The sequence below is a fragment of the Ovis aries genome, chromosome 8 (genome assembly GCF_016772045.2).
Source record: "Ovis aries strain OAR_USU_Benz2616 breed Rambouillet chromosome 8, ARS-UI_Ramb_v3.0, whole genome shotgun sequence".
NCBI classification, from domain to species: Eukaryota; Metazoa; Chordata; class Mammalia; order Artiodactyla; family Bovidae; genus Ovis; species Ovis aries.
In genome coordinates, this window is record NC_056061.1 from 63,324,469 (window position 1) to 63,352,179 (window position 27,711).

The 27,711-nt window shown below is 41.3% G+C and overlaps 1 protein-coding gene across 2 annotated transcripts in view; it reads left to right on the top strand.

The window, feature by feature from the left end:
• The window catches only part of ARFGEF3 (ARFGEF family member 3), a 181,457-nt gene that overhangs the window by 77,575 nt on the left and 76,171 nt on the right, over positions 1–27,711 (top strand). Inside the window, exons 6-10 of one of the 2 annotated variants that reach the window (XM_027972495.3) lie at positions 11,654–11,776; positions 14,998–15,040; positions 17,355–17,433; positions 25,037–25,141; positions 26,028–26,361. In XM_027972495.3, the coding sequence (XP_027828296.1) occupies positions 11,654–11,776; positions 14,998–15,040; positions 17,355–17,433; positions 25,037–25,141; positions 26,028–26,361 (684 nt within the window). The remainder of the gene's footprint in view (positions 1–11,653; positions 11,777–14,997; positions 15,041–17,354; positions 17,434–25,036; positions 25,142–26,027; positions 26,362–27,711) is intronic. The other variant, XM_042253525.2, reaches the window with a different exon arrangement.

The following is a 27,711-nucleotide window of genomic DNA, read 5'->3' on the forward strand; positions in this document are numbered from 1 at the left end:
ACCTTCTTGTCCTACCTGCAGCCCACTGAGATCCCCCAGTTTGAAGAGTTTCCAGCAGAACATCAGCTTGACGGTCCCAAAACAGGGGTCAGACCTTTGCAGAAAAATGCCTCACTTCCAGTGCTAGCTCTGACTTCTAGTTCAGGATGTGGGCTTGGGACTGTATTCCTCTGAAGGAAGGACTTGGTAAGGATCATAAAAGGAAACTTTTCATCCAGTATTTGATAGTGGGGGTCCTCCCTTGACAATGTGCAGGGTTCCAGAGGATGTTTTTAGGCTGTGCCTCTCGTACAGACCCACCAGAAGGTCCTACCACCTCCCTGCCCATGCTGGACCTTAACAGCTGAGACTGCAGGTTCCCCCAAGCCTAGCTTCGATGCTCAACTCCTCTCTGGTGACTGGACACAGGGGCAGATTGTCCAGCATCAGCAGGGGGATGGAGACTGCTTTGTAAGGACCATAATCATCACCACTTCAAAGTGCTTTTGATAAATGGCATTGTGCGGAATAGCTCCTCTGTGCTAGCCTGGACCTGGCATGGACACTAAGTTCAGGGGAGTAAGAATCCAGCTCTTGCAGCTGGCCAGTCCCTGGGGGAGGATGTCTACACGCCAGTCTGCCAAGAGAGGCAGTCATCCAGGAGCACCACGAGCAGGCAGGTGCCAGTGCTGGGGCCTCACTTAATCCAGCAGCCCCGATCAAAAGCCAGTAATGGAAACACCCTGGAAACTGTTCTCCTGCTGAGAACAGTGGATCTTTTATCCACCAGGCTTGTACACTGCAACTCAGTGTACTTCCATCAGGTATTAGCTAAGAGTTCCGGGTTCACTGCTTGCTGTGTCCATTCCCTCTCAGAACTGATCATTCTGAGGAGGCTTGAAAGCGTAACATCGCTTGTAGTGACAAGAGATAACTACAGGGGGCTTCCCTGGTGGCTCAGTGGTAAAGAATCTGCCTGCTAATGCAGGAGACATGGGTTCGATCCCAGGTCCAGGAAGATCTCATGTGCTACAGAGCAGTTAAGCCCACAACTATCGAGCCTCTGCTCTAGAGCCTGAGTGCTGCAACTACTGAGCCCACATGCCACAGCTACTGAACCTGAATGTCCTAGAGCCCATGCTCTGCAACAAGAGAAGAAGCCACTGCAGCAAGAAACCCTGTGCATTGCAACTGTGGAGTAAGCCCCGCTTGTCATAGCTAGAGAAAGCCCGCACAGCAGTGAAGACCCAGCACAGCCAAAAATAAATAAATAATATAAAAAAGAGACAAGTGCCTATACTCAAGGTGTTACATGGCTGCTTTTAATACATATTTAGTGCTCACTCTCAGGGAAGGCGATGGCACCCCACTCCAGTACTCTCGCCTAGAAAATCCCATGGACGGAGGAGCCTGGTAGGCTGCAGTCCATGGGGTTGCTAGGAGTTGGACACGACTGAGCAACTTCAGTTTCACTTTTCACTTTCATGCATTGGAGAAGGAAATGGCAACCCACTCCAGTATTCTTGCCTGGAGAATCCCAGGGACGGGGGAGCCTGGTGGGCTGCTGTCTATGGGGTCGCACAGAGTTGGACACGACTGAAGCGACTTAGCAGCAGTAGTGCTTACTCTCTGCGAGGCACCATTCTAAGAATTTTCCGTGTATTAAATCATATAAACTGTACAACAGTACTGTGAAGCAGGAGCTATTGATTATCCATGTTTTACAGATAAGGCAGCTGGTACAGAGAGAGATCCACTAACTTTCCAAGCCACACACCTAGGAAGTGAAAGAACCGGGAAGCAAGACTGGTTGGCGTGCCTGAGCTTTCAGTCTCTACATCCTATAGAATGTGTTTCATAGTCTGGTCATGGAAGAGCTACTTACAGGGACCCTTAACATTTACCTCATGGAAGTTGGTGGTAATCCTCCCAGGGGCTGCCCCTCCCTTCATCCAGACCACTCCCGGGGTGAGCACTTTGCAGACACAGCATTGATCTTGCCTTTGATCTTTAAAATAGATCTTTTTATGAAGGGAATACTGCGCCTCAGTTCACTACAAACGACAACTGAAGATCAGAACAAAAGACAGGCTTCCACAAGGTTGCATAGGTTCCTAAACAAGGCTGGCTATTTTCAGTAGTTACTTGACTAAATTTTGACTTCTCTTTACCCTCCCAAAATGATTCTCTTATGTATGGGCAACTTACAGTTACATAACATTGGAGGCCCTACTTTTATGTTGGTGGTTTTTCTCAAAGCCTACATATTTGAATCACCTGGGAAGTATTAGTGAAAATAAGATGCCTAGGGTCACCTTAGGAATTCTGAGTGTTTTGATCTTGAAGGGACCTGGGTGTACAAATTTTGTGAAGCCCCTGGTTGATCCCTGGGAAGGAAATGGCAACCCACTCTACTGTTCTTGCATGGAGAATCCCATGGACAGAGGAGCCTGGCAGGCTACAGTCCATGGGGTTGCAAAGAGTGGGAAATGACTGAGTGACTAACACCTGTACTTTTTTCCCCTTTACTGGCTGATTCTACTGTGAAAGTCAAGTTGAGAATCATTGCTCTGATAGTTACTGTTCTCTCCAACAAGCTGTGGTGTAAAACCATATTGAAAGGAGTTGTGAGGCTCTACAACCTCAAGTGTGACCCACTTGGCATATGCCTGGGAGCTTATTAGAAATGCAGATCCTTGAACCCCAACCCAGACCTCTGGATAAGAATCTGCCTTGTAATCAGATATCCCATGTGATTCATAAGGGTATTAAACTTTGAGAAGCATTGCCGTAAGTGAATAATGGTATAATCTCATTAAAATGAGATCTAAAGATAGCGTTCTGCTAAGACCTCGGTGAGAGCTGTCATACCTCTCTGCCATGGCGAATCAAGCCACCCCCACGAAGTAGGGACTCCCGCCAGCTATAACATCTTCTTAATGGTGGCCACCTTGTAAGTGCAGGATTTTGATTCTTCTAATTTCCCTTGTCTTTCTTCATGTTCTGCTAAACCCTGCCCACATTTTCTCCTTCCCGTTTGTCATTGCTTGATCTATATCAACAATATTTGTTAAATGCTTTTAATGATTTAATCTGCCACTGTTCCTTCTGAGGGTATGTTTTTGCCAATAAGGCCCACTGTTAACTTGTAAAAATATGCCTCCTACCCAAATCCATATTTATATAATCTGGCATAAGACAAGTATGGAGTAGATCTATTTATATGAAAAGCCTAAGAACAACTTATAAATATAAGTTTGTTGAAAAAAATTGCACAATGCGAGAGTTGGGAGTTAAGTATTATTTGGGGCAAAATGAGGACTGTAGCCTGGGACACAGAGTCTCAGATATCTCTGGGAAATTGTTCCGAGGAGGTGAGGGGAGGGGCTAAGATATATAGGAGTTTTGCAACAAAGGGCAGATAGTTGAGAACAGCAAAAGATTACTGTTAATTTAAAGAAACCAGATATGTCAAGTTAAGGAATTTAGCACTTTTCTAAGTATGGGAAGATGCTAGAGTCGGGGCTCACGTTTGATAAGTGCCTCACCTATCTGGGGCCAGTATCCTGTGTTTCCACATCCTGAGTTTCCTTAGGGCTCACTGTGAGGAGTGACTGCAGTTTGATGGCTGCTGAATGGCAGGTATTCAAGAGAATACCTCAGGGTTCACCAGGTCATCACCTGTGGTGGCTGCAGTTGCCAGTCACTGTGACATCCTTGGTTAGTGATATGGCAGGAAGTATTCCATTTCTCAAGTTTATGGATCAGTAGTTACAGAGAGTAGATTATTAAATGAATGATGCTTGTGTAATTTAAGAAAGGATAGTAGTAGAATTATTTGAAATCATTGTTTACTTCAGATACGCCTGATAGGAATAAGCATTTTTCTTAATTTACCTTCATTGTATAATTCCTGAAATTGGCAAAATAGCTTACAGCCCTTTGGTTTTTCACCATGGAAATTGCTTAAGAAATAATTTTTCATCAATAAGAAGAATGAACTACAAAGGAGACTGCCACAAAAATAATGGTATTCTGTAGACAGTGAGACCCAGTGATTTTGCAGATTCTGACATGCTTTCCACCTGCTAATTTAGCCTTTGAAAAATCTGCAACTCTATTTTTAAAGCAGGACATTTCAGCCTAAAACTACCACTTAGCTCTTGGAAGCTTTCTTGATTGTAGTTTAATTTCTCATAAAAATGAGTCTTTCACTTAAAAAATCTTTTCTCCTATTGTCACTTTAGATATAGCTAGGGAAACAATTATAAAAACACCTTAAAATAAATCATTTAAATCACCTGTGGAAATGTTGGGGAAAGAATTCACACCTTCTTCTTTCTTACTCTGGTCTGCATTGACTATTTACTGAAGAACAGTGCTTACCCTGGAACCTGTTGATCAGGAAATGAAATGTGTACTTAAGTATGAAAAATGATGTTTTCCTAAGGTACTGCTGAAACTATAAAAGGATCATTAAGCGCTGAAAATGTAAATAAGAAGGCAGCGTTCATTTGTGTGTCTAACTTTAACTTGCTTAATTAAATGGCAGTGATGACAGTTTTTCAGAATAGGGTCTTCTGTGATGCAGGAGAATAAGAAATATGAAATGAATTTAGAATCAGACAGCTATGAATCAGCCAACATGTTTTCTGTTTAATTTCATGAATGATCATTACTGAAACTCCATATGGATACAAAATTCTTTCATTGGTTGAAAGCGAGACCCTTAGTATTTCTCTTACTATTATGTTCAAGTTAGCAGACATGTTGAGTGTTCTGAGGGTCTGGTTCAATTCAGTCGCTCAGTCGTGTCTGACTCTTTGCGACCCTATGAGTCGCAGCACGCCAGGCCTCCCTGTCTATCACCAACTCCCAGAGTTCACTCAAACTCACGTCCATCGAGTTAGTGATACCATCCAGCCATCTCATCCTCGGTCGTCCCCTTTTCCTCCTGCCCCCAACCCCTTCCAGCATCAGAGTCCTTTCCAGTGAGTCACCTCTTCACATGAGGTGGCCAAAGTACTGGAGTTTCAGCTTTAGCATCAGTCCTTCCAAAGAACACCCAGGACTGATCTCCTTTATAATGGACTGGTTGGATCTCCTTGCAGTCCAAGGGACTCTCAAGAGTCTTCTCCAACACCATGGTTCAAAAGCATCAATTCTTCAGCACTCAGCTTTCTTCACAGTCCAACTCTCACATCCATGCATGACCACTGGAAAAACCATAGCCTTGACTAGAGGGTAGTTACCTTAATACAGGAAAAACTGTCAGAGTAAAAAGGCCTTAGGGTTAAAGGAAGAGGTGGTGCTGTAGCCTGAAGCTCTGTGAAGCTGAATTGAAGATGGTTAATGATATTATTGTTTTATTGGTAAGATTTGGAGCATATTCTCATGCCTGGTAAAGGCAGCTCTGTGGGATTTTTCTACGTGAGAAAGCCTCATTTGTAAATATTTATTTGCTGGTTTGATCTTAGTCATGGAAAACTTCTAGTCTTTGATCCTACAACATGTTATCAAGCTCAAGCAGAATCTCTCTCAAAGACTTTTTTTTTCTCTTTAAGATTTTACTTTCAGGAATCTCCCATTTTCATTCCATCCAACCTCCATCCCTTAAATCCAAAACAGTGGTTAATAATGGTAACTACTGATGGTTGCATTCCTAGGACATGTCAATATACACATCCTCTTTTGATCTTTACCATAACCTACCTACATAAAGAATCCCAAAGAAAGGGAAGTTAATTTGCTTGCCCAGTGACTTTAGGTCAGGAAGACCCTAAGGTGGATGGGAGGAAGGGGTCTCCAGGCTGAAGTCTGATTGCACCCACTTCACTGTCCACATGCTTCCTTTGTAAGCAGGTCAGCAGCACAGCTCCTCCCACTGCCATCTGGACTTATTTTATGTTGATTTGTTCATAAATAAAAACCAATGTTGAAAAAATTTTAGATATTCAAATCCAAGCTTTGAATATGTGCAGTTAATCACTGCTATATTGCCTCCTAGATACCCTCAGTCTTAGAAAATGTTAGTGAAATCTTGCCATATTAATGTAGCAACCAACTGAAATTCTTGGGATTTTTTTCCACTTTACCAAGGCATTTAGAGAATGGCTGTATGGTGGTTTTACATGTGAAGCAGAAGTACTGATGCATTTTACTTTTTTTGTGACCGTAGATTAAAGTGATCATTAGGCATATGCCACTTGTTTGGGTATCTTTACACATTGATACTGTTTATCTTTTCTGAGCATTTGATTACCATCAGAGGATATGAGTTTAACACAGTTCCTCTTGTTACCCCCAGGGAACTTTAAAAACACTGAAAATCAAGACCTGCTGCCAAAGCTTCTGATATAATTCTTCTAGGTATCACTAAAGAATTTTTTTAATTAGGCTGACTTCTCATTAAATATTCAATGATTCTAGTGATTCTTTTTTTTTTTTAACTCTACACAGTGATAGCATTATTTCTGAGCCATACCTCAAATAAGATATTTTACAATGAAGGAGCTGAAGGTCTCCAGATACAATCCAGGAAAAGGGACCAGGTCATCTGTGTACTTTTTATCTTGCTGCTGCTGCTAAGTCGCTTCAGTCATATCCAACTCTGTGCGACCCCATAGATGGCAGCCCACCAGGCTCCCCTGTCCCTGGGATTCTCCACAGCATCTTATTTGTCATGTTCCCTTTAGGACTGGGAGGGGTAGCCCCACCTCCTGGCAAAAAAAAAAATCAGCCAAGGGAGCTGGCCCATTGCTTTAAACCAGCTGAGGCTACTGGAGTGAGGAAACCCCATTCTAAGGAGCTTCTCCACTTTTTCTTCCAGAAACTCCTTGCTTCCTCATGGGCTAGTCTCTTTGCTGACTCTGGTTTAACTCCTGTGGGGTGTCTATTCTTTGGTTACTTCCTGCCAGAGATGGGCTTTGAGCAAACTAGTCCTTTGCAAGAAATTCAGCACTTTCCTTTAACCTCTGACTTGCGTGGCTCTTGAACACCTTATCTGGAGTTAGAAGGCACATGAAGCAATGCAGGGGTCCCCTCTGCTTCATTTTGGGTTGGTTCATTGGGCAGAGGCTAGAGTTTAGTAGACCTTCTGTAGACGAAGCAGAAGGCTCTGCGTGAAAAGGTACAGGAATTGATGGGTTAAGGTGTCCTAAGCTATTTTAATATGCCAGCTGAAGCCAAGAAGAATGTGAAGGAGGAAGAACAAAGTCATAGTCAGGTTTCTGTATATCCCTGGGCACTTTAAGAATTTCCTTGTAAGTTGAGATCCGAAAGGAAAACCAGCAAATTTCCCTACCCGAGCATGAGACTAGATTCACTTACATAGCTATTGCTTAATAATAATAATAGAGCAACTTCAGTTTGCTCTGTCTGTGTGTATGTACGTGTGTATGCCTGTGTGTTTGCATTTGATGAGGTGCCTCCGGTCACATACCCACCTGTTACTGCTGTTTACCTGGAAACGGCAGAGCTACTGAGCTGTTACCATGATGCAACGTAGAGTTTAGACTTATAGTAATAATCAAAATTTCTATTGATCCTGCTGTGATCAACAAACATTCACATAAGAGACACTGTGCTTTTTTGTAGCTTACTTAATCTCTGATCCTATTTCTTAATTACCATAAACTGTCATCTCCATAAGAATTTTCCAATCAGAAACATACTAGCTCTGCTCTTGACTAACAGTCAGTACCATGCACTATTTTAACAAAGCTGTGCCGCTAACCCCATTCAGATAGGAAAGAGAAGGTAAAAGCACAATAAAGTGAAGGTCATATGCACTTTGTAAAGCTAAGCAAACTTCTCCTGTGGCAGCTTCTTTAACATGTATTATCCCTTTGCTTAATGTGTATTGACTATCTGCTACATTCCACTATGCTGCTTCATATTTAATAATAGTGATTCCACCGTGGTTGTAACCTAGTACTGTTATTTATCAGTCTACTGACTTGATAATCTAAAATTTGCATTGCTTATGTATGGCTTGCAGACTTGTGTTTTCTTGTTCTTTTTCCTTCTGCTTTGGGGTCTGTTTTGCATCATTAATGATGTATGTTTTTGCCCTCAGTTGTGTTTCGCATGCCATAAAGCTGGATGTCCACAAATGCATGAAATGATCAAAATGTCCCTTACGTCACTCCTCACTGCCCTGTGTCTTTGTGCCTTCCCTGGCGATCCAGGGCCTGTGGCTTTTCACAAGGTATTTGACTTGCCCTTTGAGCCTCTGGTCAAGGTGCAGAACTGAGGCTTCTGAAGTGTCAGTTCTGCACCACAAAAGCAAAGGGCATGGGGAAATAAAACTGATATTGGAGATACGAAAAGAAATTGATGAGTCCCTTCCCAGAAACTCGGCCTGATTTTGGACATGGTATTCTCTGAGCTTCTCTGATTCAATGTTCTCATCTTAGCACTGTCCTGAGGTAGAGGAAGAAAGACATTCACAAAGTGAAAAATCACTTGCTTTGAATTACAATGGTCAGGTTTATTATGGAAACCCTAGTTCTGCAGACCTTACTGATTTGCCAATTTATTATTAATACAACAAGTTTAAGAAACTTCTTTGGAGGATGTCAGGATAGCTGATAAAGCATCTCTTTCTGAGTCCCTGAAGAAAGTGATATTATCAGTTACATGATCATTTTTATGTTTAAAAGGACACCCTTTGTCATAGACAGTATTTATATTCACAGCTTTAGTAGAATGAGCTCCTTAGATTAATCTTTTTTCGAAGCAAACTAAACATGCCTACCTTTCCCTTTATAAAATGCCTCTTGCAATAAGTCATGTCCCATTTTGTATGTGTAATAATAGCAGCTAAGCATTAAAAATGATGGTAACATTAAAAACTCATAGAAATATATTGATTATTTATGAAGTTCATCTGTTGACAGCACTGTTTGTGTTTCTTCAGATCCAATTCTTCATGCATGCGTTCTTTCTTGGGTCTAAAGGGACTGACTGATAGAGTTTTTTAAAGAAGGCTATAAATGGCTTTCCATATTCAGAAAAATCATGTTTATATTAAGTGCGTAGTTCAGCTCTCCAGATAGTCAATCTCATCTTTAATGCTTCTAAGCTTAAAATTCCCCCTTAAATTTATAATGTCAGAGTTTAGAGAGCTTAAAGATCAACAGTTATAAAGATTTCTTGGGAGAGTATAAGATTTAAGAAAACTGTTAGATCTTAAGGTATAAATAATATGAGTGTGCCTAATTACACTGTGGAGAATTTGGTTTCATCATAGTGAAATATCACACTCAGACGTATTTTCACAATTTTTAAACTATTTCATCACATGCAAAAGTAAAAGTCTTTCAAGATTAAAACACTTTTTTTCTAAGAACATATAAATTTTACTTTCAGGTACATTATAATCCATGATTGTTTGAGAAAATGAGTTTAAAACTGATATACCCTAAAATGGTAATTTGACAAATATATTTTGGAATTTGCTCTTATTTTTTAACTTACATTAATCTAAGCCAACTTCCAAAATCATTTTTGAGTTTTCACGGCTCATTTGGAATATTAAGCATTCAATAGGAGGTAAATTAAACTGCTAGGAAATACTTACTTTTACCTAGTTAATTTTACAAAAAGATTTTTAATAGTGAGGCCTAACAGAAAGGTCTAGCTTAAGCAGTAGGAGCAGCAAAGGTTCGAATTGAGTTTCTCTCCCATCTCAGTTATCAGTCATCAAATTAAACTTGCCATCCCTGGAGAAGGAAATGGCAACCCACTCCAGTATTCTTGCCTGGAGAATCCCATGGACAGAGGAGCCTGGTAGGCTACAGTCCATGGGGTTGCCAAGAGTCGGACACAACCAAGCAACTTCACTTTGACTTTGGGTGAGAACCCTATTATTTTCATTGTAGTCTTGAAGTTATTCCTAGAAAAATAATCAAGGTATATTAAATCCTCCCCTTTTTTTTTCTTTTTTTAACTTGGTTTTTGGCTGTGCTGGGTCTTTGTTGCTGCTCAGGCTTTTCTCTAGTTGTGGTGCACAGGCTTCTCATTGCAGTGGTTTCTCTTGTTGTGGAGCCTGGGCTCTCGGGTGTTCCAGCTTCTCTAGTTGCAGTTCCCAGGCTCTAGAGCACAGGCTTAATAGTTTGGGTATACAGGCTTAGCTGCTCTGCAGCATGTGGGATCTTCTCAGATCAGGAATTAAACCCGTGTCTCCTGCATGGCCAGGCGGATTCTATAGCACTGAGCTACCAGGGAAATCCCCCTATTTTCCTTTTTGTGGGACTAAATATGCTTGGGAAATGAAAGGGATGACATACGTTATGGAGAGGAAAAAGTGGGAAAAATTTTAAAGCATGCATTTATTGTCTATTCCTATAGCTTCTAAAAGAATTAGAGCCAATAAAATCTGAAAAGCCATGCCATTTAACATCGTTACCATCAAATGAGGAATTTTTCCCCCTCAAATTGGGACTTATGCATGCTGCAGCCTTCAGGGAGTTGTCTAATGTTCAACTAGACATTCAGATTTGCAAGACCCTAGTAGATCACACGGAGAAGGCAATGGCACCCCACTCCAGTACTCTTGCCTAGAAAATCCCATGGACGGAGGAGCCTGGTAGGCTGCAGTCCATAGGGTTGCTAGGAGTTGGACACAACTGAGCAACTTCACTTTCACTTTTCACTTTCATGCATTGGAGAAGGAAATGGCAACCCACTCCAGTACTCTTGCCTGGAGAATCCCAGGGATAGGGGAGCCTGGTGGGCTTCCGTCTATGGGGTCGCACAGAGTCAGACACGACTGAAGAGCCTTAGCAGCAGCAGCAGTAGATCACAACCGGCAGAATCTAGGACAGGGAATAGAAACAGGGCACTGCAGGCCTTTATCTGTCCCGGGAGTCCTTGCTGCAGTCCAGAGGCCAGTCTCCGGCTCTCAAATGTCAGCTTAGGAGCAAAAAGATAAGAGCCATCTCTGTGGGTGCAGAGTCACCTTGGATTTGGAGCCCCAGGTTTCAGCTGTGTAGGAACCAATATTCTGTAACAATTCCAAGAGTTGAGCTGGCAGAGTTCCCTCAGTGGGTATACATAATCAGTGACAAGAGCTACCCAAGGAAACTTCTCACCAGGTTTTTATAGTTTTTTCACAGTTTTCTAAATTCAGATGCAGCTTAGTAATTGGGGGGACATTTTTACCCTGAGTCATACTGCCCAGTAACACAGCTGACGTGTCCCACCTTTATCAGGTTTCCAAAAGAACACAGAGAGTTAATCCAAAGTCAAACTTGTTTATGGAGGAGAAAGGGATTCATTAACCCTTTTCCCCAACTCAGAAGTTAATAAATTCTGTTCCTATTTTGCCATGGAGAGAACTTTTCCTGATTAATTTCCAGCTACCTGAGTTTGTTTTGGACAGAACTGTTTTTTTTATCTAAAAATCACTCGTTTGCATTCTTCTGTGATGCTCAGAATAGTAAGCTTTGAAGAGTGATTGTCTTTAGGGAAAGATTACTTTTCCTCTGTGATTAAAAACAAATTCCCAGGGACTTAAAATATTTAATAGTACTCATTGATAACTAGTCCTGAATCAGGCTGACTTTCTATTTAAGAGGGATTTAACATCTCCTCCAATTACTTCCAAAGCATGTTGGTAATGAACTGATATCTACAGAGTGTGTATGTTGCTGTCTTATTTCTTTACCAGGTGTGCATTGAAACATACATATGTAGCTGTCACCAGCGTAGTATAAACACTGCTGTGCGGGCAACTCTCAGTCAAATGCTGAGTGACTTGACTTTACAGTTACGACAAAGGCAGGAGAACACGGTGAGCCTCTCGGTACCCACACGTTCATCCCGGTCTTGCCAGTGACTCTGTGTAATCGCATGATAAGTGTCCCACATCTTCTGTGCTTTCCCCTCCCCCGCCAGGGCTGCTTCCTACTGAAACATTAGGAAGGGCTGGCTTGGTTCACTGGAACTTTTATTTATATAAATTAAACTCTTTAAGTATGTTTTTGCCTGTTTCCCTCCAAAGTTTAAAGAGAGATTTTTCCTTGTGGTTTCGGTCTTTGTTTTAGTCATTATTTTAAAATTCACTTTTCTTTTAAAATCGTGTTCTAAACATCGCAGGTTGAACAATTTTATATAAAAATATTGTGATGTATTAACAAACACTGAAGTAAATTCAAAACTAAGAAAAACTACTGGCAGTTAATTACGCACCTTGAGACTTGGGGTATATGTTTCTCTTTGTGAAATAAAAGACTGTGGCAGTGAAGAAGCTGAATTTATCTTCTCTCTGTCATCAGAGCCCACTTGAGCTTTTTGCTCTCAACTTGAGCAGATTGTTTAAAATGAGCATTCCTGGGGAAAAATGTAAATGTAATCAGCTTCTTGTATATATTATCTTCTGGGAATGTTAATGAGGAGATGATTCCTCTTCAAAACTGGTGTTTTTCTTTTTAAGTCTGTCTCTAATAATTGAGATTAAAATTTTTTAAAATCTGCCAAAAGTATTCTGAATGAACACTTGTTATTATTTTAGAATAGGATATCTCCAGCGGCAATCCAGAATATCTCAGAAATTAATTTTATAGAAATGAAGAGTTCATGTGTAACTTTATTTCTGATTTTTAACTTCAATTTTTTTCTAATCTTTAGAAAATTATGGAGTTGAGTGAACATTACAGATTATCTGGTCAAATTCTTTTATTCCTTAGAAAAACAAGTGGGGAAGATGAAGCCAGAGAGGTGAAATTGAAATCTAAAGTTAATGACCTTATCGATGAAAGAGCCAGAACAAATGCCCTGGTCTCCTTCCTGAGTCCAGTCCAAGTTATTAACATGTGATCTGGCAGCCAGTGTTTAAAAAAATAAAGCACTAATCTGGGGGAAAAAACTGATTTTTTTGTTTGCTCTATCTAAAGCCTAAGTTTCTATTAAAAAATTGTTTAAACTTGAGATAATTTTATTACATTAGCTTTCTCTTTGTTAAAAACTATTTTGTTTATACTAGGGTTTTGAATATGATACTGTAGAAATATTAGTTTAAAAGAAATTCAAGTCTGTAAGTAGAAAGCATTAAGAGAAACAAGTATTTTTAATGGAAACAAACCTAAAATGTTGAGAGTCCTTGTATTAGTACACAGTCACGTTCCATCCTTGCTAGGTGGCAATGTGATGGGAAATACTATAACAGTAATGTTTTAAGATGAAGCATTAAAAATGAAACTGTATTCTCAAAGTGATTTCAATTATATTAGTTTATTTAACTATACTTTGAAATTTTTAAGTAGGAGAATTTTAGGTTTTAAGTAAAAAGACTCATCTTGCTCTCCTGTTAGAGCGACAGGTAAGGTGACAGGTATAGTTGCAGAGGTCTGGATAAAACTGGAAGGTTTGTGCCTGTATCCTGCGTATGACGTGGTTAATCAGCCTTCTGGTCCTGCTTGTCACTGACCATCTGGACTCACCCCATCCGGGGGCAAGATCCCAAATTAGATAGAAAATTAGTGTTTCCTGTTAATTTCCTTTCTATTACTCAGTAGGTCCCTGGAGATGTTCTTGTGCCCCAGAAAAACATGATTCTCAGGATGCTAATATTTGAAGTATGTTTGAAGTCTAGTAGAGGGAAACATAAGTTTTACTACGTAAGAATGGTTAATTTAAAAAAGCTATTACAGGGGAGTGGTCCCTAGGAATGGTGAGGCTGCATGTCCTCCCAGGGGACACTAGCATTACTTGGAGAAGATGTGTATAGTGCTTAGCATGACCCATCACTGGAAACACATCACAGGCCATCTCAGAATTAGACTTAAAGACAGTGGAAAGAAAATAAATCTAGACTGCCAAAAGCTTAGCATGAAATGTATCATCAACTTAATGTCTAGCCCCTCCCCATCCCTATGCCCAGGGCAGATTACTCAGTTTGATTTTGTTTTGTATCCTCAGAAACCGTGAGTTTACTATCAAGCATTATTATTGAATCATTTCATTGACAAAAGCCATTGTTAGATTATTGTTAAGCATTTTAAAAAGAAAAATGCCATATGTAAATATCTGGGGGGTAGGAGATAGTAGTTCTCCCCTCCATAAAAATGATTCAGATTGATTTCTTCCAAAAACTGTTTTTCTGACCTTAATATTTAGCCATGTGCTGAGCTGTCTGCATTAACACCGCACTTCCCCAAAATTCTGTGGAAGCTGCTGAGCTTGCAAATTTATGAACAGAGAATAGAAGAACTATGTGCCTGTAACAAGCTTTAAAAAGATCAGCACTGTGGCAATAATTTATATCTGGTAGTTAATTGGCATGAAAATGCCTTCTTATTATCTCCCAGTGCTAAGAGGTAAGGACACTGAAGGGCTGCCTTCCTGCCCTCAACGCAGTAGTCACTGAATTATCCCTACAATGGGAAGTAAGTCTTACTACTAGTAAATATCTCTTCCTTCCTCTTCTCCCTTTCCTCAAGGTTCTGCCTCTACCCTGATAGTCCCAGATCTACCTAGTGATGACCTGGAGTGGTCTGTCTGGTCAGACAATTGAAAGTTAATACCCTCCCCCCTCAAATAGGAACCTGGTGTGTCTGACCAGCAGCTATCATGGACCTGTATGTCAAAGTCCAGGAAACTGATCCTTCTTATGACCAAGAATCTCTATTCATTAGGTGCCACTCAGAGTGCTATTTGTGACTTTGGGACAAATTGTTCTTTGTGCAAAGAGAACTCACATGTTTAGGCAGGTATTCCCCCCAGTCATAGCTCTGCAACACCCTAGAACACCATAGGGTTTAAACTTCCAGGGAGTTGTGGACTCGGCTGAGTTATTTTTGAAACTGATAATAACTCAGTTCCAGACATAATAGCCTTTTCATAAGTGCCATGAGTAGTGAAATGCTATCAAGAGCTGGAAGGTGCACCTAGGTAAGTTAGCAGAGCCCAGAACACTCAGATGACATTTTGTTTCCTAGACCTTTCCGTTGTTTAACAGTCAGGGTTTTTCTTGCCTGAATCTCCTAACTGTCCTGTGTGTGTCTCCCTTATTAGATAATTGAAAACCCGGATGTCCCCCAGGAATTCAGGAGTCAAGGTACTGGATTTGATTTTTGCATATTCAGTTGAAAAAGTGGGTATAAGAACACCTACTGTGTGCTCAGTATGCAGATATAACGCTGAGTAAAAGCTCTTGGGTTAGCTTCCCATTCTCTCTGGCTCTGCTTAGCCTTAATCAGCCATTGTTTCCTTCTATTCCTACATCCTCTGCCAGCCATACCTGTTCCTGCTCCAACTGTGCCAGGGAAATTAACTCTTCACACACCTTCCTGTTGGAGGCTGGTTTTTGCAGTTACTTTACTCTTCATGAAGTCAGGTTCATTAACTGTTAAAATGAGAACTGGGATACAAAATGGTAGAAACCTGACTGGCACCAAATGCTATTACACCTGGAGGATGTTTATGAAGTTTTGTTATGAAAAATAAGTCATCTCACAGGGAAGGACAGCCAGCCAGGTTTAAGTAGCAAATGAAATCAAGGTAAGGAACTTTCATTCTGACTCATAGGAAAGGAAAAAATATCCACTATAATAGACAAGCACTTTGCTTTCTTAAAAATGTTTGATGGTATTGTTTTCTGTAAAAGAGATGAAAAAATCAGATCATCTGATTGAAAAACCAAAGCATCAGTTTTATCTAGGGTTTTATTCAGTAATTTTTAATGTTGAAGGTACTTCCATAGTGGTCTAGTGGCTAAGACCCTACACTCCCAATACAGGGGGCCTGGGTTCAATCCCTGACTGAAGATCCCAAGGGCCACATCTAAGACCTGGTGCAGTCAAATAAATATTTTTTTAAGTGTTAAAAAAAAACACATTTTACTTTGATATTTTTGTCAGTTAATGGAAGAAAGGGGTGGGGTAGAGGGGAAAGGAAAAAGAGAGGGAATGTAAGGAAGAGAAAGAAGTAGCTAAACAGCCACAATTAGGAGAAAAAGAATAAATGAAAGAAAATTACTGCTTTAAATCATTTTCTAAAGCATTGCTTGAGTGTGTTTTTGTCACATTTCCCTGTATTCTTGGGCTACAGGTACTGCAGCGTCTTTTCACCTTTTGAAGCTCTTAGTGGTATGAGCCAAGATTTTTCATCTCTTTTGACTATTGCAGTTCCCACAATGTTTTCACTTTAATATAGGATGATTTTATAAACTAAAAAAGAGATTCAAGTTCTCTTGGTTAAGGATGCATATTTCTATATTGTATCAGTAAAAAATTAATGGACTCATTTGAAATTTACCTAAAATTAAATTTCAGGATTCCTTATGGGTTTCATTTATTTTAAACTGTCTTTTATCATGGCACTTTATCATTTCTCAATTTTTTTTTTTTTTGCATTTAAGATCTTAAATTCTGAGGATCAGCCGCTTCTCATTTCCCTGCCTGCCATCTTTCAATTTTATTTTTACTTTCCTCTTACACTCCTGGCATCTTTTTTTCTCCCTCTTCTTTGACCTCATGGTCATTCATTCATGCATTTATACATTCCTCAAACACTTGGCCACATTTGTATAGATCTCTACAGGTTTTTATTTTTAAAAGGCAGATGCTTCCACTTGTTACTTTCCTTGGTCTAGCAGTTCTGAGACTGTTATTATTTAACCCCACTTGCCAAAGGCAAAATAAGCTTAATTGAAGCAAAACTGAAGCTTACCCGAGCTCATGCAGTCAACAAGCTGTGGACCTGTACTTGAACAGATTCTGAATTTCAGTCTTCCTCCAGGACAATTCTGTGGGAGTTTTGTTGCTAGATTCTGGACATGAATGTGTTTGGAGGGAAAATTATTTTTTTCTAACATTGACTGTTGCTCCTTTAACAACAAAGGCCGTGTACCCTGAGGATGCTGGGACAAATAGCTGGAATAGGTGGAGATGGTGACTAGCTTATTTTGCCCCTTTCCCTAGCTTCCTAGTTTGAAAAGCCCATCTTTCTATCTTGCCACTGTAGTTTATCTCTCTGGGATACAACTCAAGTCTGCTCAGAAGACCCAGAAATTCAAGATATCAGAATAAGGGATACATGTAGTCTGCTGGCCTAAATATTGAGACAATTGTTATCAATTGTGTTGTTTCTTAAATTAACCAAATCTTTTTTCGTTAAGTGTGAATGAACTCTACTTATAATTAATAGTTTCAGATTTCCTTCCTGGATTATCTTTTGAGTGTCTTACCTTGGAAAGGAATGATGATATTTCATTCTCTCTGATGCTTTTGGTGGCCTGAGATAGGCTCAGCATCTGAAAATCATCTTTTCAGCCTTGAAAGTATCTAAAGCAGAGGATGGGAAGGAGTGTTGAGGAAGCCTGTCGTGCTCCGCTGCCGATGTCTAATGCCTGTCGCCTCCTCTGTTTGAAGGGTCAACAGTAGAGTCCCTCTGTGATGACCTTGTCTCCGTGCTCACTGTTCTGTGTGAGAAGCTCCAAGCCGCCATCAAGTAAGTGCCTTCAACACTGGTGCTCTGGTCTGCTCAGGGCCTATTTCTGAACGAACTTTTGCCCACAACATCACTTAGAGTTGCAGAGTATAGGGACAGTGGTTCCCCTCCCCCGCCCCCACCATTGGTAAATTCACTGTCATTCCTGAGAAGTATATTCAGTGATCTTGGGCAAGCCCACCTGGTTAAACATGATTACTGAAGGATGCAATTTTCTAATGGAGGTTAGTGGAAAGAATGTTGGCTAAGAGCTAGTTGATGTGAGGGCTAGTCCTAACCTGGCTCATCTCAGGTGTTATGACTCTAAATGAGCCTTCTTATCAAACTATTGGACCTTTCTCCTCTGCTAAATGGCAGGATTGGCCTGGGTGGTCATTTTTTATTTTTTTCTGACATCTCCTGAGCCTGTGAGCTCACACACTTATCTTCTAAAAGACTGTGTTATTCTGACTTTTATATACTTGTCATTTATCTGCCTGACAGTGTAATCGGTGGTATTAGGTTATCTGTGATGTTCATTGCCCCAGCTCTCCAGGCAGTAAGTTGATAACTTATGCATTTGTTGTGGCTCAGCTGGTAAAGAATCCACCTGCAATGTGGGAGACCTGGGTTCGATCCCTGGGTTGGGAAGATCCCCTGGAGAAGGGAAAGGCTATCCACTCCAGTATTTTGGCCTGGAGAACTCCATGGACTATATAGTCCAGGGGGTCGCAAAGAGTCAGACATGACTGAGTGATTTTCATCATTTCAAGTCATTAAAAAGGCCTGATTTGCCAAGGTGAGATGAAAACCTCTACCAGATACACATATAATTAACTGCAACACAGTAGGATTCTGAAGTGCCCTTTGAAATAGATAAGACACATTATTGTTTAATGAAAACTAGACATTGGATAATTCAGAAGGTTTTGCTGTAGAATTTTATGTATTGTCATGAGCTGGGAGAAACAGTCCCATTATAGAGACTCTTGAGAGTCCCCTGGACTACAAGGAGATCCAACCAGTCAGTTCTAAAGGAAATCAACCCGAATATTCATTGGGAGGACTGATGCTGAAGCTGAAGCTCCAACACTGTGGCCACCTGTTGCGAGGAACTGACTCATTGGAAAAGACCCTGATGCTGGGAAAGATTGAAGGCAGGAGAAGAGGGTAACAGAGGATGAGATGGTTGGATAGCATCACCTGCTCAATGAACAGAAGTTTGAGCAAACTCCAGGAGATAGTGAAGGACAGGGAAATCAGTGATGCTGCAGTCCATGGGGTTGCAAAGAGTCTGACACAACTGAGTCACTAATGCTATGATAAATCACAGTTTATTTACTGTTGGTTCAACTGCATTATTTTTGTTGGATTATGTGTTAGTCACTCAATCGTGTCCGACTCTCTGTGACCTCATGGACTGCAGCCCACCAGGCTCCTCTGTCCATGGAATTTTCCAGGCAATAATACTGGAGTGGGTTGCCATTTCCTTCTCCAGTTTTGTTGGATTACTGGAGTTAAAAACCCGTGTTTTGCCCCTCACTAGCTCTTGACTTTGATCAAAGATCTCAACCACCCTAATTTATATATCCTATAATTAGTTGTTATTATCATGTTATTTTTTATTAATAATATGCCTAATAATAATATTGAAGTATACCATAATATTGTAATATATTAGTAATATTTTAACATTAACATACTTAATGATTATAACACAGTTCAATATATTATTAATTTGCATTATAATCATAATAGTAATATGTAATGTTAGTAATATAAAATATTCTAGGGGTTTTGTATGAATTAAGCTAGAAAATTAACCTAAAAGATTGTCAGTGCCCACCAAGATCAGAATAAACAGAATTAGGTTTATTAACTTACTATAGCAAGGGAGCCTTTACAGTATGAGGAATGATGGGGCATCCAATAAAAGGGTGGGTGTTAGGAATTGTTATAGGATTTGTACCTGAGTTGGGTAATATCAGGTGGATTAAAGCACTTGGACGTTCTATTCAAAAATTGGGTACTGTCGGAAAGAGAGGGGCAATTCTAGCATTGAACATGCTATTGGGTTGTCTAAAAAGCTCCCTTGGGTTTTTCCATAAAATCTTACGGGAAAACGCATATGAACTTCTTGGTCAACCCAGCTGTCGTCATCTAGACAAGAGGGCTAGATGAGAGCCAGAGTTGTCACTGGAGAATCAGCAAGGGTCACTTACAGGGGAGGGTGATATTTGGTCATTTTTGTAATTATACAGATTTTTTTTAAATTTCTGTTCAGATGTGATTATAGATTGCTTTCACCTTGTTCCATCACCGTCTTGAGTCCTCATCTGATATTAACATTCTGTGCAACTGTTGATGTTTCCCAGGGGAACACACAGCTGGCTATTGGCAGCTGTCAAGGATTCTTCTTCTCAGCTCCCCCACCCCCACCCCCAGGTCTTAGCACTGTCAGAAAATAAACCAAAGACCTCCAAAACTTTGAAAATAAAACAGCTATGTTCATTACTGAGCTGCCAAGGGAAAACAAAGAAGTTAAGCTTCTTTTCTTGAGTAGTTTGCTAAGGGAAAAATCTAAGAATTTTAAGTGCTACAGAAGTGCTAGTAATAGCTCAAGGTAATTATACCATTAATAAATTTTAAAATAGTCATCAAGATAAGTGAGAATGAATTTATGGGTCTATAAATGATACCATTGTTTGTTGGTCCAGAATGAGCTCTTAGCAAAATCCAGTAAGGACCTGCCTGGCATCTGGGGTTCAGTTCATGTTCTTTAAAACCTGAGTGGCTCTAATGTCCCCTACAGGGACCCCTACCTGTAGGGCAACCATATGACCTATTTTACCTTAAACAGTCCTAAGTAATGCTTATTGTGTAGTTATTATTAAAGACATTCAGATCGATGTCTTCTAGGAAGTACTAGTATAAGTGGAATCTTTTTTGCTGCACAGTACATAATAAATATTTGATAAATATTAGCTCTAAAAAGTTTGTTTGCTTTCAGAATTATCAGTGCTAATGGTAGTTTACAATGGATTTCGGAGTTTCTTACATTAGAAATTTGGACTGTAGATTGTTAGAAAAATACATTGCACAAACATCACAAATGTTCACATATGTGTATTAGCAACTAAAGGTCATACATTTCTATCAGTCACTGAAAAATGGAAACGTGTCTGAATGATGTAACTAAATGATAGGCTTTGAATGGAAAAAAATAACCCATGTGACACGCATGTATTTTCTAGGATTTCTCATTGAATATTGGATCAAAGGTGGCTTTAGGCATATTGTTATAGAGCTTACTGATTTTCTTTATAGGATTCTCATAGTCTTGCTTGGTTTTTCAAAGCAATTTCCTTATCATAATTCTGCCTCTAGAGACTCGTTTGGTTGTGGTCTTCCCCATCATGATTGCAGTGCTCTATGACGGGGGTTCTGGTGCTATAGAAGCTGAGCTGTAGCAGGTTTACTGCAGCTTCACTGGGAGACGTTTGGACCACCTGATCAGATGATACCATGCCCTTGGCTGCCCTGACTCTGGTGGTTCTATTAATTTTCTTTGTTAGGTTTTCATATCTGTATAGTTTCTTCTGATTTTATTGCTTTAAGTCCTTTTATTTTCTATTGGCTAATCTTGACACCTCTTCTAACTTCTGAACAGGTTCTTTGTCTGAAATCACGCTATGGTCATTCAGTTCAGTTCAGTCACTCAGTTGTGTCTGACTCTTTGTGACCCCATGGATTGCAGGCTTCCGTCCATCACCAATTCCTGGAGCTTACTCAGACTCATGTCCATCGAGTCAGTGATGCCATCCAACCAACTCATTTTCTGTCGTCCCCTTCTCCTCCTGCCTTCAATCCTTCCCAGCATCAGGGTCTTTTCCAATGAGTCAGTTCTTCGCATCAGGTGGCCAAAGTATTGGAGTTTCAGCTTCACCTTCTACGGTCATTCAGTTCAGTTGCTCAGTCGTGTCTGACTCTTTGCGACCCCATGAACCACAGCACACCAGGCCTCCCTGTCCATCACCAACTGCCAGCGTCTACCCAAACCCATGTCCATTGAGTCAGTGATGCCATCCAACCATCTCATCCTCTGTTGTCCCCTTCTCCTCCTGCCTTCAATGTTTCCCAGCATCAAGGTGTTTTCCAGTGAGTCAGCTCTTCACGTCAGGGGGCCAAAGTATTGGAGTTTCAGCTTCAACATCAGTCCTTCCAGTGAACACCCAGGACTGATCTCCTTTAGGATGGACTGGTTGGATCTCCTTGCAGTCCAAGGGACTCTCAAGAGTCTTCTCCAACACCACAGTTCAAAAGCATCGATTCTTCAGCGCTCAGCCTTCTTTATAGTCCAACTCTCACATCCATACATGACTACTGGAAAAACCATAGCCTTGACTAGATGGACCTTTGTTGACAAAGTAATGTCTCTGCTTTTGAATATGCTGTCTAGGATGGTCATAACTTTCCTTCCAAGGAATAAGCATCTTTTAATTTCATGGCTGCAGTCACCATCTGTAGTGATTTTGGAGCCCAGAAAAATAGTCAGCCACTGTTTCCACTGTTTCCCCATCTATTTGCCATGAAGTGATGGGACCAGATGCCATGATCTTCGTTTTCTGAATGTTGAGCTTTAAGCCAACTTTTTCACTCTCCTCTTTCACTTTCATCAAGAGGCTCCTTAGTCTTTCATCGCTTTCTGCCATAAGGGTGGTGTCATCTGCATATCTGAGGTTCTTGATATTTCTCCCAGCAATCTTGATTCCAGCTTGTGCTTCCTCCACCCCAGCATTTCTCATGATGTACTCTGCATATAAGTTAAATAAGCAGGTGACAATATACAGCCTTGACGTACTCCTTTTCCTATTTGGAACCAGTCTGTTGTTCCGTGTCCAGATCTATCTGTTGCTTCCTGACCTGCATACAGGTTTCTCAAGAGGCAGGTCATTACTTGCTCTCTCAATATCCATTTCCAAAATCAGTGCTTGTATACTTCCTGGGGCTTTAGCTTTATAGGGGTGTATGCTCAGGATATGTTCAGACTCCTGGGAGTATTCAGAAAATGCTTTCAGGCACACAGGTTAACACACATGCCTTGAAGATGTGGTATTAATAGAGCACTCTAATAGGCAGGTTGAGTTAGACAGTGCTGTTTAAATCCAAGAACTTGGGGGAGAATCATTGGGCTTAGGAATATATTTCTTCATTCTCTGCTTGTTGGTCTCCCACACCCTCTCCCACTTCCCTCTCTTCCCAGAACAGAATGTCAGAGAGGAATCAGTGAGGCAAGGGTGACCTTCATATTGCACATTCTAATTCCATTCCACTCCTATGCAATTAACTCTCTCTCCTTTTTCTAACTAAATTTGAATGTGTTTCTAAGGGAGGTAAAGTCAAAACAGCTCAAAACACAATCAATTTTAAGAACTCCAGAGACTGAGGGTGTGGTGCCAGGCCTGCCCTGCTTCTTCTTCACGGACCCCTGTCACCTACAAGAGCTGTTCTCCGTGCATCTTGAGCCTGGAGGAAACCCAGAGACGAGCAAAGAGTGAGACTAGTAGACACTCAACCTGCTCCAACAAAAGGCCAGGCAGAGTGACTCACAGACCTCCTAAGTGGGCACATATTCCCTAGTGTGTGTTGAAAGTCTTGGCTGGTTTCTAGGCTCCTTTCTGCCCTGTGCACTCCACAGATACACCTATTGTCAGACAAATATGAGATGTACACCCTGTACATGCACATCTGTATATCTAGTGAAGGGCCTGCGTGGAAGGTGTGCCTCTAATGACGTGACTCATGCCAGGCCACGAGTACTTATTTTGCCAGACTGCAGCACCCCACAGAAAAGCAGCCGCATTCAGTCTCCAAGGAGATTCCCAGCCAGTTTCCTTGGCAATGAGCTCTCTCTGTTGTTGAGTCCGATGCCTTGGGGTTGCCGTATTGCTGCAGCACGCTTTGCTGATAGGTACTCGTGGGAAACTTGACAGTGGATTAGGCAGAAAATTTAGTTCAGGTATAAAAGTGTGCATCTCATAAAGTTATATGCTTTTAAAAAATATCTGGTTCTATTGAAGAACTGTATAGTAATAACCATGAGAAAAATAATTTGTCCATTGAAAAATATTGGTGCTTTAAAACAAAAAAAAAAAAGAAAAGCCAAATGTAAGTTAGTAAAGTATTAACCATCTAAAAGATATCACGGTACATAGTGTCTTGGCAAATTTAGACAATTAAATATATTAAAATTTAGTATTTCTGAAGTAAACTGTAGACTTAAATCAATATATCAGTATTTATCCCTTAATGGTAACTGTTAATTTGTTCTTTAATGGTAAGATGTTACTAATAGGATAAACCACATACAGGGGTGGGTAAAATATGGTCACCTTCTGTACCATGCTACATTTTTCTATAAATCACAACTTCTAAAAAATCAAGTTTATTACAGAAAAATCATCCTAATTGGTTTGCTGGGGCTGCCAAAACAAAGTATCATGAACTGTGTATCACAAAAAAGTGGCTTTAATAATAGAAATGCATTGTCTCATGGTTCTGGAGGCTGGAGATCAAAATGTCAGCGGGGTTGGTTTCTTCTCAGCTCTGGAAGGCTTCACTCCTTGTCTGCTCCCCTTGTCTCTTCACCTTGTCTTCCCTCCATATGTATTTCTGTGTCCAAATTTCCCTGTTTTGTGAAGATGATTGTTTAGTTCCTCAGTCATGTCCAACTCTTCAAGACCCCATGAACTGCAGCACGCCAGGCTTCCCTATCCCTCACCATCTCCCATGGTTTGTTCAAACTTGTGTCCATTGAGTCAGTGATGCCATCCAACCATCTCATCCCCTGTCATCCCCTTCTCCTCCTGCCTTCAATCTTTCCCAGCATCAGGGTCTTTCCCAATGAATTGGCTCTTTGCATCAGGCGGCCGAGGAATTAGAGCTTCAGCATCAGTCCTTCCAGTGAATATCCAGGATTGATTTCCTTCAGGATTGACCAGTTTGATCTTGCTGTCCAAGGGATTCTGAAGAGTCTTCTCCAGCACCACAGTTTGAAAGCATCAGTTCTTTGGCATTCAGCCTTCTTTGCACTTCCCTGGTGGCTCAGTTGGTAAAGAGTCTGCCTGCAATGAAGGATTCCCAGGTTCAGTACCTGGATGGGGAGGATCCCCTGGAGAAGGAAATGGCCACCCACTCCAATATTCCTGCTTGGAGAATTCCATGGACAGAAGAACCTGGTGGGTTTCAGAAAGTCAAACATGACTGAGTGACTAACACTTTCAGCCTCTTTATGGTCCAACTCGCACGTCCATACATGACTACTGGAAAAACCATAGGGTACCAATCCTGTTGAATTAGGATCTACCCTAATGGCTGTGCTTTAATTTGATTGCCTGTGTAAAGACCCCACCTCCAAATAAGACCATGTTTGAGGTACCAGGGATTAGGCCCTCAAAGTGTGAAATAGAGGTGAGGGGAGCAGAAGGCAACCCATGACATTACCAACCTCCCCCTAAATTAACACTGTGATGCCTAATATTTTCTCGAGTGTTTCCCACACACCACCTCTTTAATCTTCCCTTTCCTTTGGATGTGTTTGTGTGTTGGTTCTGCCCCACCGCAGTGACAGCCAGCAGCTGCAGCTCCTGTACCTGGAGTGCATCCTGTCCGTGCTCAGCAGCTCCTCCTCCTCCATGCAGCTGCACCGAGGCTTCACAGACCTCATCTGGTGAGTACTCGTCTTGATGCCCACCCTGGCTCTGCGCTAGGCCTGGGAGCTCGCTCTTCCAGCTGGGTCTGTGGGTCCCTTCTCATGGTATCTGTGCCTCTCTTGTTGTTCCATTTCTGTGTAAATGTATTAGAGGGAAAGTATGGAAGCTGCTTTGCTTATATGCACCAGACCAAGCTACGGAGAGTAAAGGATAATTATTTTAACCAACTATGGCTCCCAAGGCCCACCTGCATTTTATTTATATCATAGGATCATGAAAGCCTATGTTCTAAATCATATGAAGTTACCAGTGAATTGCACAGGGGAGATAGTTCCCCTTCACCATAACTGAACCTTCTTCTCAACCTCACCCTGGTACTCTCTCCATCTCAACCTGCAAACTAGTCTCTTAATCACAGTCAGAGATTCACATAAATGACAGGGCCCTCAGGCAGCCCGCAAGTTACTCTGGGTTCCTGGGCTAATCTAACAGGGAGAAAGTCGAGTGCTGTGTATCAGTGTGACATGTGTCAGAATTTTAAATTAACTTCTCAAATGAGAAATATAAGTAATTTCATTATTTATAATAAAATGAAACTTTTTCACTAAGCCATTTAGCACTTTGAGTCTATTTGCTTCATAGAAGATGCTTTCTGATACTTCTCTTGATAGTTTATATAGTTAACCCCAGCTTGAATTATGAAGAAAAGAATTATGTTGCTATCCCCAGGAGTGATGGAGAGACAGGACACGCTGGACCAGGAGGTAGCCACAAAAGGGGGCAGTAAAGAGCCCAGATCTTACATGTCATTTTGGGGGCACCTGGTATTTACCCTCAGGATAGTATTCATGTTTCATCATCTGGCTTGAAGGGAAACTGATCTTTCCTCTCATCCCCTCTTAGGAAGAACCTTTGCCCCGCTCTCATCGTGATCCTGGGGAATCCGATTCATGATAAAACCATCACCTCTGCACACAGCAGCAGCACGAGCACCAGCATCGAGTCAGACTCTGCATCCCCTGGGGTTTCCGACCACGGCCGAGGTTCAGGCTGCTCCTCCACGGCGCCAGCCCTTAGCGGGCCGGTGGCCCGGACCATCTACTACATCGCAGCTGAGCTGGTGCGGCTGGTGGGGTCGGTGGACTCCATGAAGCCCGTGTTGCAGTCCCTATACCACCGTGTGCTTCTCTACCCCCCACCCCAGCACCGTGTGGAAGCCATCAAGATCATGAAAGAGGTAGGGAGGCCGTGAAGGATGCCCCCAGCTTTGTTGTGGGGGCTGAGCACCTTGTCTTGTGCACAGGAAGTACTTAGAAAGCGTTTGCCAGTCATATGCAGTATCCAATGATAGTATCTTTAGCAATGGGGGCTGTGTGGGCATGTGTTGAGAGTTGGGCTAAGGGGGCGTTGATAAATGCTCACTGCAGCAGAACCATTTGAAAATTTGAGCCACATGCATCTGACTGGAACCCAGGCTGAACTTTCAGTTTGCTCCCTAAGGTACTGTCTGCAGATGTGTGTGTTTATTCACTTTTGCCAAAATTGGATTTCAAAATGATTTTATACTCAGGTTGTACATTATCCAAAAATGAGCTTTACTGATCTCTGATTTCTAAAAGGGACCCTGTTCTCCACTCCTTCTTATACCCTATTTCTCCCACATGTCATGAGACAAAGGATGTCCAGCTTAGGATATATGTCCCAGTGAGCCACTTCATGATTTTGAGGAGGAATTGGAGCTATTTTGAGGATACTTCAAGAATTCCTCTGCTTCTCAACCGAAAAGAAAAGTGATCAACTTTTTTGTACCTGTAAACTTGTCTATGAAGGTTTAATCACAGTGGGTTTTGGTACCTGACACCAGAAAAATCAGTGTAACAAAATTACCTTGAGCAGTATTGGCTACTCACCAGTTTTTTAAAAGCTTAATTTGAACAGCTTGCTGATGTTGTTTTCACGAGATTTGACTGTAATTAAAAGTGGAAATTCTGACCCAGTGTTTCCAGAAATGAAGGAACAATCCAAGTTTAATTGCTGATTAAGAAAATTTATGGACCCACGGTAGTAATGACCATTTTTTCTTTATGCCAGTATTTAACATATATTATCTTTAATATTCATAATAACTTTGTGAGGTTATATACCAGTGAAGAATGTTTTCCCTAACAGAGCTTCAGGCAAGGCAGATCAAAGGGTCACCTTTGGTATCCAATCACTACTTGGTTGATGAACACAATACAGCTTTGGAGGCCAGTGAGACCAGAAGTATTTGGTGGTTTAGTCACTAAGTCGTGTCCAACTCTTGTGACCCCTTGAGCTGTAGCTGTCCATGGCAAGAATACTGGAGTGGGTAGCCATTTCCTTCTCCAAGGGATCGTCCCAACCCAGGGATTGAACCCAGGTCTCCTGCATTTACGGACTGAGCTACCAGGGGCCACCACCCAAACGACCATCCCCTAAGAACCTGCCCCGCCCCTGTGAAGCTTGTCGTCTGGAGGGACAGGACGGACTTTCTTTGAACTAGCCAATCTCTAGGAAGAGGAAAGTGGAAGGGGCCACCATGCATGCTCATCTCTTTCTCCTGAAT